This window comes from Cervus elaphus, chromosome 7 (assembly GCF_910594005.1).
Source record: "Cervus elaphus chromosome 7, mCerEla1.1, whole genome shotgun sequence".
In the NCBI taxonomy this organism is placed as follows: Eukaryota; Metazoa; Chordata; class Mammalia; order Artiodactyla; family Cervidae; genus Cervus; species Cervus elaphus.
The window spans coordinates 45,514,440-45,528,874 of record NC_057821.1 but is presented as its reverse complement, the minus strand read 5'-3'; the positions used below and the strand labels follow the sequence as shown (position 1 = coordinate 45,528,874).

Sequence of the window (14,435 nt, the reverse complement as noted above, 5' to 3'; positions counted from 1 at the left end):
ATATGGGTAAGGATATAGACATATTCTCATCTAGAGATATATTATGTAGGTTCTTACTAAATTTGGTCCTCATGACTTAGCGACTGAACAACAAAAAAATTTGGTCCAAGCACCAGTTGGATCAAAAGCCTATGCAAGAAAAAGCCTTTTGGTAGAACATAAGCAGGACCTGAGGTTTTGGATACACAGAGAAGGACGTTTTTGTCCTTCTAGTGAAAGGCTCAGCTCTTATCGTTCCTTTGTGTTTAGGAGTCCACTGTCAAAGGTGGGATGCAGGAGGTGGGATATTTATTTAAACAGATTCAATTTATTAAAATAGGCCTTTTGGGGGCAAAGACAGGGAGCACTGACTAACAGAGATGGGGAAAATTACGGCATTAAACTATACTCTTCATTGTGACCTATAACCACGGGCACTGATGCCTGAACATAGAGACCGGAATAGATGACATCTGTACATCTCCTCTCCGGAATTCCACATGCACTTAATTAAGGTGGGTTTTTTAAATTTTTTTGACTACATCATGGCAAGAGTTAGAAAAGGTCTTTAAAAGCATAATGCTCAGGGTGGTTAAGAGAAGGAGTTCAGGTGGTTTATGGAAACCTGGGTCAGGAATGTAGTCTATTTGGAGAAAACATCTCCAAGCAGAAGGCTTTTCCATTGGTTTTTTGTGTTGTTGTTTTTTTTTAAACCTCGCCCTTAAGAAACATTAGAGAAGAGAATGCTTATTTTCCGCAGGCGGAGGCCTCCGTAGGTAGCCAGGTGGCTCTTTGCCTCAGCAGTGCCCTTCTGATTCATCAGCGGGGAGCAGCACAGGGGGCTGAGGGTGCAGAAAGGCTTAGCCACCCTCTTCTCCCCAGACCGTGGCTCGGACTGCCTCGTGTTCAAAGAAGAGTCAGCAGACGAGCCGTAAGACACAATGCGATGTGGGTAGCTCAGCTGCCTGAGAGAGAATCAGAAGACCCAGTTCTCAAGGGCTGATTAATGGAAAATCCATTACTGGTGCAGAACACTCTCTGCTTTAACCAGGCGGTATGGAAATAGAAATAAACAGGGTGACCATCACCTGAAGGGGTAGGTGGTAGGACTCTGCTTGTCCGACCAGCAAGGTTGGTAAATATAAATGTTAAAGGGTGGTGCTTGGCTTTTTAAAATCTTTATTAAGTTATCTCTGATTTCTTTTTAACTTTTTTTGAAGAAAATATGCAAGTATATTTTTCTTTCATGAAGCAGTAGTATTAGATTTGGAAAGGAGAGGGAAGTATCAAGTAGAAACAGCAATATCATTATTAAAGTGATATAAAGGCAAGCATAGAAATAATGTCAAACTATGTTTTTAAAAAATGAAACACAAAAGTAACTATAATCGGAGATTCACATACCATGAATTTTACATTCTAAAAAATGACACAAAGATATTCTCTCCCATTAAGAAAACAACTCGTAAAAATATGTTATTCCCACACAAAAGTTCAGCAACCAAATTGTTCTAGATAATGACATTTTTAGCCTCTTAGTTTATCAAATGACCTTTACCACATTTTGACCAGGAATTAAATTACATTATAACATTCTCCCCAAGAAGGAAAGCCAGATAAAATACAGAACACCCAGTTAAACTTGAATTTCAGATAAACAATACTTTTTGTATGTCCATGCAATAATCTTCCCAACCCAGGGATTAAACCTGGGTGTCCTACATTGCAGAAAGATTGTTTACAGTCTGAGCCAATTGGGAAGCCCAATTTGGGATATACTTATACTCAAAAAGTACTTATTGTTTATCTTAATTCAAATCTAATAGGGAACCCTCTAAATTTTTTGCTAACTCTGGCAACCCCATCACCAAAACAAACTTCACTGGAAGGAATCTGACGCTCTCAATGTACTTTTTAATTGAAAACACAGACTTTTCTCTACAGTTCAAAATGTACATTATCCATAGAGTAATCACCTTGTCACCAGCTGCTTGGTCTGGTTCTCAGCGCATAGAGCCCATCACATCGTGGGAAAAACTATTATCATGGACACCAATGCTTTCCACATTGCCAGAGCCAATAAACTGAATCCCATAAGTTTTGGTGTGTGATCTTTTGCTTTCATTCATCTCAAAATATTTTCTACTTTTCCTTGCAATTTCCTCTTTGATTTTCTGATTATTTAGAAGTATGTTGTTTACGTTCTACATATTTGTGAATTTCCTAGATTACTTCTAGTATTGATTTCTATTCCGTTGTGGTGGGAGCTCATACTCTGTAGGACTTTCATCTTTTTAATCTACAGAGGCTTGTTTTGTGCTCTAACATGTGTTCTGTTCTGGAGAATGTTCCAGGCACACTTTGGAATACTGTATATCTGTTGCTGTTGAGTGTTCTTTGATGCCTGTTAGGTTCCTTAGTTTATTGTATTGCTCAAACCTTCTTTATCCTTATTGATTTTTCAGCCTAATTATTGAATGCTGCTGTTTAGTCGCTAAGTTGTGTCCAACTCTTTGACGACCCCATGGACTGTAGCCTGCAGGGCTCCACTGTCCGTGGGATTTCCCAGGCAAGAATACTGGAGTGGGTTGCCATTTCCCACTTTGAAAACTTGGAGGCAGAGCCTCGATGGTGGGCTCTCATGCGTATCTCAGGCTCTAGGCAACGTTCTTTCGTGAAGGTGGAGAGTCAGCATGACCAAGCACAAGGCTTAATGCTAAAGAAGTGGATGTAATACGGAGACAGGCTTGTTTTTCTCTGTTACCGTGTGTCTTCTTACTCAGTGGCTTTCAACAGTTTTGATGACTTTTTGGCATTTCTTGTAACATCTGTACTATTATTTGCTTAATATTTTCCCTTAAATTGCCTTGTGGCTTTGCTCCGTCTCAGCAAAAATAACCTCAAATCTTGGATGTGTTGTTCTTTCCCTATTGCACATTAAAATAAACCCTAACTCTTAACATGCAATATTAGTGTACCATCTAGAATCACCCTGTGACCCAGAGCCCCCTTGTCCCACACTGTGGGAAATGCTTACCCCAGGGCTTTGCCCAGGGTCCATCTGTTCACTCCCATCCCTCCCCTGTCTACCATCCTGTGCAGATCCTTTGGGTCCAGTGTCAGGAGATAAATACTTAGCAGTAATAAAACTCGCTATTCCACGCCAAGCACAGTTGCTAAGTACAAGTGGGATTTTGTTGATGAGTAACTGTAATCAAAGCTCATGTGATGTGGTTAAAAGCGGGGACTCGAGATGAATTCCAATTCCAGCCCTGCCACTTACTGTGAATATCACTTGGCCTCTCTCAGGTAGCTCAGAGGACTACTATGAAGATCAAATAAATTAATACTTATTCAGAGTTTATAATAGTGTCTGGCCCACATAAGTGCTATGTGATTGCTAGATATGATTAGAAGCTGCTGCGAGTTCTGGCAATGGAAATCTAAGGAAGAGAAGTAGTCCATGAATGTATTAGGCACCTTTTCCCTTTGAGAAAAAGTTGGCCATGGAACAGGAGTGTACTGATACTTTTTTTTAATCTTGTAGCCAGTATTGCATGCATTTATTACATCAGAGTATGAGGGCTTTACGAATCAGGTGAGCAGTAGCAATAAATATACAGTGCTCAATGATTTAAAATGGCATATGATTGACTGCAATTCAGTTATGCAAATTGAGTGTTGCAATCAAGTTTGTGGATAATCCTCCTCCCCCTCAAGTCTCAAAAATTTATCTCTATAGTTTGTTCTTATTTGAAAATTGAATATTTTCATTAAGCACTTGGAGCTGTGCAGAAGTGTGGGTTTGTGTGTGTGTTTGCACACTGCTTTGTTGTTTTTTACTTTTGGTTTGTTGTTCAGTCTCTACGTTGTGTCTGACTCTTTGTGACCCCACGGACTGCTGCTGGCCAGGCTCTTCTATCCATGGGATTTCCCAGGCAAGAATACTGGAGTGAGTGGCCATTTCCTTCTCCAGGGGATGGTCCAGACCCAGAGATCAAAACCGCATCTCTTGTGTCTCCTGCGTTGGCAGGCGGGTTCTTCCCCAGCTGAGCCGCTGGGGAAGTCCTGTTTTTTTGGTAATATTTATTTATTTGACTGCACGGGGTCTTAGTTGCAGCCTGTGGAATCTTCAGTTGTGACGTGTAAGATTTAGTTCCCTGACCAGGGTTCAAACCTGGGCCCCCTGAATTGGGAGCTCAGAGTCTTAGCCACTGGACCACCAGGGAAGTCCCACGCACAGTGTTTCGAAGAGAATTTCTATTATTATATAGCAAATAATTTTTTCTAAGATAAACAAAACTTAAATAAACTAGTATGTTTAATCTATTAAAACAACTGTTTCACAGGTCATAATATGAACAATTTTTTTTCCTATTTTTGCTATGAAATAACTGAAGCTTCAGCTACATTATTTAAAAAAAATTTTTATTATGTTTAATTGAATAACTATCAATTACATTTATGAGGAGTAACAGAGGAATAGTAAAACTAAATTTGAATAAAACATCTCAATTCTAATTTTGAAACCTAATCAAAAAATGTTTTAGTACAGTAAAAATCCACTAAATACACATCATCAGTGTCAGGCTATCTCTGTTAGGAAAACATTCATCAATGTTGAGAGAAGATATTCAACTTGAAAACAAAATTCACTTAAAAACAACGGCACTTTATTACTGTTACATGGTAGATTTCCTTAAAAACTATAGGTATATACTTTGGAGATCATGCAAATTACTTCCTGAAGTATTTTAACAAGTTGTAAATGCTAAATAAAAGTCTTATGAAATGACTCAGGAGATAAGATTGTAACAATATCTTCCCAAAGCTATTTTGACAATCCCTAAGAGCCAAATAAAGATTTGTGAAATTCCTTAATATGATCCAGTGGAGGAGGCTTTGAGTGAGAACCAAGATTCTTGATTTCTACTCCAGCTAACAAACAAAATGCACTTAGCTCGTTAGCTTTCATTTGTGTGTGTGTGTGTGTGTGTGTGTGTGTGTGTGTGTGTGTGTACATGTGCATGCATGTGCTAGCTCAGTTGTGTCCAACTCTTTGCGATCCCATGGACTGTAGCTCACCAGCCTCCTTTGTCCATGGGATTCTCCAGGCAGGAATACTGGAGTGGGTTGCTACTTCCTCCTCCAGGAGATCTCCCTGACCCAGGGATCAAACCCTCCCCTCTTGTGTCTCCTACATTGGCAGACAGATTCTTTACCACTGCGCCACCGGGGAAGCCCAGGTGGGCTTATCTGTCCACACTTATCTGTTCATTTGGAAGTCACATTCCAGACCCGATTCTATGTACTCTAGTAGGCTTTGCTGTGCAAAATTTCCCTGCAGTAACTAAACATTTTCAGTCTATAATTTACTCTGATCATTGGTTTTACTATCATACATATGTACATAAATATTATTGATATAATATATATTTCTTTGCATGCTAAATGAGTCTCCCAATTTAAGAGAGAGCTGCCATGTCGTGTTCCACTGCGCGCATGAAGACCAGTATTATGCTGTGCCCAGGACTGCTCTTCAAAAGTCCTCATTGTCACAGCTAAAGAACGGACTGATTCGATCTGCATACCCAACTGTAGACCCCAGTCCGGAGGGACACACGTCCCAGGTCTCCGCTCCATCTGTCCTGGGGGGCAGAGCGTGTTGTCTGACGGTCCAGCAATCTCTGGGAATCTTCAGAGGAAGCGATGCTGTTGGGGAGGTTGCCGTGACGACGGGAGCTGGAAGGTCCAAGGCTTCTGCGTAGATGGACATCTGGGTGTTTTCAGAAGCATAGTTGCAGCTGGAGAGGCTCTTTACCTCCCGTACATTGTCTCGATATTTCAGGGCGGGGGGCGGGTAGGCCTGGTAGGAGACTTTGGTGGTGGTGGTGATCACCGTCTGAAGGGCTGGAGCGGCGGGAGGGGCGGTCGTGAGGTACCTGCAGGGGGGCTGTGGGGTGTACTGAGGGTGAGCGGCCTCGGGCGGGAACTGTGCTTGGTCCAGCCTCTCCCCCGGGCCAGCTTTTCCAAGGGCTGCTTTCCAGCCGTGCTGTTTACTGGTGAAATCAAAACTCCTCTCAAAGCTGCTGTAGGTGTTGACGTTGCACTGCAGGGTGTTCAGATGAACCCAGTCCGCGTCCTTAGGGATACTGCTGGCGTCTTTATAAAAGGTGGGATATGGGCTCGAATTTGCGTCCCCAGGATCTGCCAATTCATAGCTGCAGGCGGGCCGGGGCAAATAGATTCTTGGGTTCGAATATTTCTGAAAGGGCGGTACTATGTCTCCCTGGAAGGTGGTGAGGTCGCAGGTAGCTTTGTAAGCATCCGAGTTTGGAAAGGAAAGGCAGGGCTGGCCCGGAACAGGGAAGCCAGCATCAGGAATCACATCCAAGTCCTCTGGGTTCTCCAGGGAAGGGATGTTGTTGAAATGTCTCCTGTGATCTTGACTCTCTCCTGCCTAAAGAAATAACACGACATTTTCATCTGTAAATAGAGATGTAAATTACACGGACACCCTCACCTGTTAACAGTCACCAACCAACCAAATAACAAGCTTCCAGTCGGTGACTCTGTGTTATGAGCACAGAAACATGATCTGGGCACCCGGCCCGGGAATTTCACGGCTTGAGCTCAGGCTTGAATTCCTCGCTGCTGAACTCGGAGGGTCCAGGGTAGCCCAGGAGGCTGGGTCTGAGTGGTGGATGGTCCTGTCTTCCGCACACTACATGCAGGATAGCAGAGGCTTAGGAGCCTGCCTCAGACCTGGGTTCAAATCCTGCCTGTCCCTCATGAATTGGACTAGTTACTTAACCTCTCTAAGCCTCAGGCTCCTCACTTGAAAATGGGGCTCAGTAACCATAGTTTCTTCTTAAGGCTTTTGTGATCTTAAGAAGTGTAAACCTCTTAGCCTGTATGTACTGGCACATAGAAAGTGCTCAGACAAGGCCAGTGTCTCTTATCTTCAGGCGAATATTCTGCCTGCTTGGCATACTTTGGTAGATAAGTCAATACTTTGGCTCAAGTTGCACAAAGAACTTTTATCTGTTTTATGTTAATAATGCCAAGGACCCTCTCAAAGCTGTACTGTTAACTCACTGGGATGCACCTATGTTTTTCTGTATGACAGTTGGATAATCGCCCTTGTATTAGAATGTCAGCTCACATCCTCACTCTATCATTAACTGTAGAGATATTCTGCTTTTTTTTTTTTTTCAAGAGGAAGAAGGGATTAGAAGCCCTATTCAAAAATTTTGTTCAATGACATTTTGTTAGAGATATCGAATTTTCACATAAAATCAAACCTTTTAAATTAAGGTATGACATTCCTATTTCATGTAATTCTCAGTATATTTTGTGATGATGACAAACACAGACCACAGGAAGTGTAATGGCAGCTCCCCATTACCTCAGGTTCTCGAATTCTCTTTTTCTGTGGTTGGTAAAAAGAAGCCATTTGTCTCTTGACGGCACTTCTTCTAGCTTCCGTCTCTGATTTACTCTCTGGTCTTGGGTGATCATGAACTCCCTTGGCCTGCATTAATAAGGGGATGAATCACATGTGTTCCTCTGTGGCGAAGCTGGGCAAAAATTAAGTATACCTTTCCCAACACCCCAAATTGCTGTTTTTTCAAAGAAACAGGGAAAAAAAAATTCTTAAGCAAATAAAACTGCACTAATAATAGACATCTTAAAAGATGACCTGAAAGTGAAAGTCACTCAGTCGTATCCAACTCTTTGTGACTCCATGGACTATATACAGTTCATGGAATTCTCCAGGCCAGAATACTGGAGTGAGCTTTTCCCTTCTCCACGGAATCTTCCCAATGCAGGGATCGAACCCAGATCTTCCACCTTGTAGCCGGATTCTTTACCAACTGAGCTAACAGGGAAACCCAAAGATGACCTAAGAGTCCTTTTAAATATGAAAAAACTATAACTAAGTTCACTCTTAGAGAGCACACAGTGGGTGAACTAATTTCTAGGAGCCTAGTAAGGCTAGGCTAGAAGCCACAACACCTACTTCTGGCCAGTTGAGCTGTATTTGGCTTGGTCCAGAGTTTCTAAGGGGCTTCCCTGATGGCTTAGATGGTAAAGAACCTGCCTGCCAATGTCGGTGACAGGGGTTCGATCCCTGGGTCGGGGAGATCCCCTAGAGAAGGGAATGGCAACCCACTCCAGTATTCTTGCCTGGAGAATTCCATGGACAGAGGAGGCTGGCAGGCTACAGTCCACTGGGTCACAAAGAATCAGACACGACTTAGGGACTAAACCAGAAGCGAGAGTGTCTAAGACACCTGGCAGGTGGCCTGGTCCCTGTGAGCCGATGAGAATATCCATCACAAACTGTGGGGTTCCCTCACCTACCTGGAAAAAGATTGCGTTGCCATCCAGTCGCCAGAAGTTGGTTACAGGGTAACCGCTGTGCCCACGACAGGGGATCAATTCCAAGGCAGAGTGACAGTTGGGACAAGGCTTCTCTGCAAAGCCAGAGGTCGGAAATATTAATAATCAATATTAATTATATTACTATTAACAAATATTAATTAATAAAATGTTAATAATTCCCGGCCCCCCTGGAAGGAAGGAAGGGGAACGCAGGCCTGCACGGCCACCCCCACCCGGCCCCAGGGCTCACTCTGCTGCTTCAGCCGCGCCTTGTCGCAGATGGCCGGCCGCAGCTGCAGCCGCGAGCCGTCCGGCAGGGCGCAGTCCCGCGCACACACCACCACGCCCAGGCACGACTTCTTGAGGATGTGGCCGTTGTGGTTGTTGGTGTTGCGCATGGCCCAGCCGCTCAGGTGGCGCTGCGCCTTCTTCTCCTCGCTGCTGTAGATGAAGCGCACATAGCCGTCCGGCCACTCGCAGAAGCGGTCAAAGTGAGCTGGCTTCTGCAAAGGCGTCCAAGGACAGCAATCAAGTTTGTCCACCCCAAACCCCATGCAGCAAGGTTTTCATCTTCTCCGAGCATATCAGGATGAAAACTGAGTCTTTTTAATTCCAGAAATGCTGAAAAACCCAGAAACGGTGCTCTTAAGAAATGTCACTCATCTTGTGTGTGGACCCTTCTGACAATTGGCTATAAACTGATGTTTCTATAGCGCTTCCCACAAAAATGGTACAGGTATTAGTTCTAGCTTTCATATGCCCACAGACCACAGGCACTAGTATTATCCCTATTTAATTGAATAGTAGAGGTTCATCGACTTGCCCAAGGTCACACAGCTAGTAAAATCTGGCTGTAGGATTTGAGCCCACACATTCTGACTCCAGAGCCTGTCCTCCTTACCACCAGGTTATACCACTTCTTGGTGTATTTACATGTTACAAGTATTTTTAAGGTAAGCATTAAAGTGCCAGGGCAGAAAGTGGTTAGAGAGTTCTATCACTGATACACACTTGAGCCTGTATCTTTTCTTCCATGCAGTGGTTTTTCTTCCAAAGCTCTTGGCTTGATACCCAACATGAGAGAGACAGGAACAGCTTCCCAAAGTAGCCTTCCAGGTTTGCCTGCACGCATGTAAGTCACTTCAGCCGTGTCTAGCTATTTGCAACCCCATGGACTGTAGCCTCCCAGGCTCCTCTGTCCATGGGCTTCTCCAGGCAAGAATACTAGAGCAGATGGCCATGCCCTCCTCCAGGGGATCTTTCTGACCCAGGGATTGAACCCATGTCTCCCTCTGATGTCTCCTGCACTGGCAGGCAGGTTCTTTACCACTAGTGCGACCTGGGAAGCCCAGCCTTCCAGGATTACAAGGGTGTTACGATGACAGCCTGGCCATAAGGTAAACCCGAGCACTTGGTGGAGCCTGCTAAGTCCCGGGCCTCTCTCCAGAGCAATATGGATTGTCATTCTCCTACACAAAGAGCTGCCTGGCTAAAATAACGTGATATCTAAAATACTGAACATCATTTTCCTATTCATGTTTGGTGGTCCTTGTCCATATTATGCATTATTTATACTGCAATGTCTTTCCTGTTATAAGTTTAATATAAAATTACCCTTTCCTGTGCACTATTTACCCGGTACTCTCTACGGCATGGGTCTGCAAACTAGGGACCGTGGGCCTAATTCAGCCTCCCACTTGTTTTAGTACCTCCCACAAGCTAAGAATGATTTTGACATTTTTTAATGATTGAGGGGACAAATCAAAACAATTACATGTTGTGACACATGCAAATCATATGAAATTCAGATTTTGGTATCCGTAATAAAGTTGTATTAGAACACGGGCATGTACATTTGTCTACGTGTGGTCTGTTTTCGTGCTATAGTGTGCTAAACACGCACAGGATGGGAGTCTAAGATTGTTATCTAATTCCACTGCTTGATGACAAGTGAATGACCCGAGACTAAGGCAAATTCAGGAACTGTGTCAAGGTCACACCGCGAGGGTAGCCCTTCCTCCTTGGGTTAGCCGGAGCAGGATCCCCTTTCTCCAGCCCAGAGCACCTACCTCTTTAGAGACAGCACACACACTCTCTGTTTAAGAACTAATCTCCCAGAGGATAAGTTCTTCACATTTACATGGGAAGTTTAGAAAATGCTTGTGAGAGAACCCATCCTTCCCTTATTTGGATATGGCTCTTTTCTAAAATACAAGAACAGATTCCCAACCACCGCCTCCCTGGCCCCGTGGGGATTTACATGGACAGAAGTCAGTGAGAAGGACTCACCCTTACTGTAATGTGGTCCACTTTCACAAAATGGCACAGCGTGACACTAAAGTAGGCAGGCTTTAAAACTAACAAATAGGTTTCCACGAATGTGTAGCCCAGAGTACTTATCTCTTTGAGAGGCTACACAATTCATTCTAACTACACAGTTCATTGCTAATGAACTGCTGTCCACCTAAAACCTGAACGGCACATAATGGATGCTGAATAAAGGTCAAGTCTCTCTCACCCCTTGTACCAGAGCATTGCCATAAGTCCACGTCAGCAAAAGCTCCCAGGTCACTCCTAATTCTCCTTGCACCTGCACCCAGGACTTTAAAGTCACTCCCCAGGTTTTGCTTCCAACCACTATGACCAAGCATAACTGCCCAGACCATTCCTTCCTTCTGTTAAAAAATAAAACAAATTCACCCTAAACAGATGACTTTGGTTTTCTCCTCACTAGAGAGGTAAGCTCAGAAGTTGTGTCCAAAACCTGGATTCCAAAGGCTGTCTGGGCACCTGTGACCTGGTTAGCATGACTACAAAGCCCCCCAAGAGCCACGCTTCATCCTGGCAGCCAGGATAGACGGCCCAAGTCCTGCTCTTTAAGATACGGTCGCTGCAATTTATGGTCCTATCTCACAGTTCTGCTGCGTGAGAAGAGGTGGCATCTACATTCACCAAGATGCCGCTCCACCTTTCTAGTGGATGTCGAAGAATGGACAAGGAAGAGTCAGCGGATTTCTACCTCGGTTAAAAGAAAGTGAGGGACGAGGAGTCAGGCTCCCTCCGGCCAGACGACCCGAAACGTGGAGCCTAATTGACAGTTCCCGCTGCTTTCGGTCGTTTTCGAAAGAGTCCGAGGAAACAGGTGGGAGAAGACACATCTCTAACCCCAGCTCTGCCATCGGTGGAGTCCCTGAACACTGGAGGGCTCTCAGGGATGTGTTGCTTTTTTTTTCCTTTGGGGGTGAGGGGTGGCAGGGCGGCCTGTCCACAGTCTCTGCCAAGACACCCCTCCTCTTTGGATAGAAAGCCGCGCGCGCAGCGGGTTTCACGCACCTGCGGCATCTGCGGGTCGTTGATGTCCCAGCTGAGCTTCATGCCGTAGGACCACGCGCAGTCCGCCAGCTGCGCCTCCGCCGCCGGCATCCGCTCCTCCTCGCGGGCGCTCCGCGCCAAGAGCCCTGAAAGATACAAGAAAAACAGACCAACCTAGAGCTGCCCACGGTTGTTCCCCGCCCTGTTGTAAAAGCAAGTGGAGAGAGAGACAGACAGAGAGGCCGATTTAGAAATGCAGAAGCGGCGGGTGAGGGTTCAGGGCGGCTCGGGTGGAGCCCTGTTCTTGGTCGCGGTGCTGAAAAGTCTCCACCTGGAGCGCAGCGCGGGCGCCAGGCGGCTGCCCGCACGTTTATTAAAGGTGCCCCCGCCCCGCGGCCCCGCGCGCGGTGCTCCGCCTTTCCTCGCTCCCCGCCCACTCCCACCCTCCAGGGACCTGCAGGGCCGGTCCCCCACTCCCAGGCAGGGCGAGCGACGGAGGGGAGGTGGACCTGAGCCCTCGAGGTGACGGGAAACTGAAGCCTAGACGGGCCAGAGTGAGGGGGAGGTTGGAATGGCTAAGTTGAAAATCATGTTTTTTCCCTAACCGTTTCAGATTGGATCTAAAGAGAGGCTTCTGAGACAGAACCTTTCCAGCAAAGTCCCCGAGAGGCAATACTCAGTTCCCAGGCAGTTCGGGAACCACCTCGAAGCGCCTCGGCTGCCGCGCGCCCTTATACGAGAAGACGCGCGCACGCCCACTAGCTTTGGGGCGCGTCCTTTTCGCGGATTTTGTTCCGGCTGATGATGATGTTGTTCAGGCGCTCAGTCGTGTCCGACTCCCTGAGACCCCATGGACTGCAGCACTCCAGGCCTCCCTGTCCTCCACCACCTCCCGGAGCTTGCTCAAACATGTCCCCTGAGCCGGTGATGCCATCCAGCCATCTCGTCCTCTGCCGTCCCCTTCTGCTCCGGCCTCTCGGTCTTTTCTAATGAGTCAGTTCTTCACATCAGGTAGGAAGGGGGAAGGGGAAAGAGGGGGCGGGGGGAACTGTGCGGCCCCCAAATCTGTATTTTCTCGGCCTCCTTGACTACTTCTGAGCCTGTTTTCTTTCTGCTAGGAAAAGGATCTGAGGCTCGGGGATTTCTCAGTCGCCATCCACCTGAAACGACCCTTTTAAAAAGTGTTTTTTTTTTTCCTAACCGCGTGGAAATCGTCGTGGAAATACCACCACAAAATCGTATTTACACCTATTCCGTCTGCGGAGGCTCTGGAGACTGGAGGAACCAGATGAACGGGTAGGGCGCTGTGGGCTTCCCAGGGCTGAGACCAAGCCTTTTTTTTAGCTGTGCACCCACTTCCTTAGTGATGGAAGGGCCCAATACAAGAAACCAATGGAAGGAATTAAGTTGCTCTTTGGCCGCCCGGGTCAGCGAGGGAGGGGGGGTTTCCAGAATTCATTCCCTTCGCCTTTGTTCTTGGGGATGGCACGCTCCAGCTACCTGCATAGCCAGACAGAAGTGAAGTAGTTGCTCAGTCCTGCCCGACTCTTTGCGACCCCATGGACTGCAGCCCACCAGCCTCCGCTGTCCATGGGATTTTCCAGGCAAGGATAATGGAGTGGGTTGCCATTTCCTTCTCCAGGGGATCTTCCCGACCCAGGGATAGAACCCGGGTCTCCTGCACTGCAGGCAGATTCTTCAGGCAGCCAAACGGAAGCCGACTTCTAAAGACGTTCCCTGTTAGAGGAGGACGCTTGGAACCTGCATCCCGCCAAATCCTCACCCCCGCGCGCCTAGCGTTTGGCATCGCCGAGCGCGCACACGGATGCAGCGTGGCACCCGGCGGGAAGGACGCCCAGTCCAGCGCCTCTTGCAGGATTACAGCCTCTTCCTTTGGCGAAAAGTGAGGAATGCGATGCGCACTTACAACCGCAGGAAGTGAATCTCGTCCACGCTCCCAGTCCTCTTAACTCTCCAGGTGGAGGGCAAGTCAAACCAACAGTGGAGTTCGACTCAGAGCCGCTGCCGTTGACGGCCCAGGGGCAGAGAATTCCCAAAAGGATAGAAGCCAGATTTGGGTAATGACATGAATTTTCTTCTTTCTCTAGTTTCAAGCCGGGCTTCCCTGCTCCCACCCTCCCCCCAACTCTCCTCTCCCCCACCCCACCCCCTCAAGCAGAGGCGCAAAGTTCTTGTATGAGAAAGTGACAAGTTCATTCCCCAGCCTCCCTACCGTGATCACCCTGCCCCTAAAGTTTTCTATGTTCTAGTGGGTTAGCATTTCTGATTAAAATCATTCAGAGTTGCCGCGAAAGTCTGGGAGGAAACGGAGAAACGTGTTCACTGTTCATCCACTAGTTTCATCCCCAGACTTTCAGTGTCAACCGCTCACTGAACCTCCTGGCATCTCCTATCATTCAGCAGCTTTTTGGGTTGTTTTCTTTTTCCACGATTAAAATTACTGACCCTTCTCTTTTCATTTATTTATTTATTACAAATCGACATTTCTTTGTCGAGTTTAAGATAAAAACAATTTAAAGGCGATCAAGCCTGTCACTCCTCATGGAAATCAGTCCTGAATATTCATTGGAAGGACTGATGCTGAAGCTGAAGCTCCAATACTTGGATCATTTGATGTGAAGAGAGCCAACTCATTGGAAAAGACCCTGATACTGGGAAAGATCGAAAGCAGGAAGAGGAGTCCACAGAGAATGAGATGTTTGGATGGCATCACCAACTCAGAGGACATGAATTTG

General features: G+C 46.2%; 1 protein-coding gene and 1 non-coding gene across 2 annotated transcripts; both read right to left on the bottom strand.

The window, feature by feature from the left end:
* Positions 1 to 4,135: 4,135 nt before the first annotated feature.
* On the bottom strand, positions 4,136 to 4,208 carry TRNAG-CCC. The gene has a single exon. It is a non-coding gene; the product is annotated as a tRNA-Gly (tRNA).
* A 1,310-nt stretch (positions 4,209 to 5,518) lies between these two features.
* On the bottom strand, positions 5,519 to 11,790 carry GCM2 (glial cells missing transcription factor 2). The gene is made up of 5 exons (XM_043906967.1): positions 11,701 to 11,790; positions 8,618 to 8,870; positions 8,347 to 8,459; positions 7,388 to 7,513; positions 5,519 to 6,439 (listed from the first exon to the last, which is right to left on the bottom strand). Exons 1-5 carry the CDS (start codon positions 11,788 to 11,790, stop codon positions 5,519 to 5,521), a joined length of 1,503 nt encoding a protein of 500 aa, XP_043762902.1.
* Between the last annotated feature and the right edge of the window lie 2,645 nt (positions 11,791 to 14,435).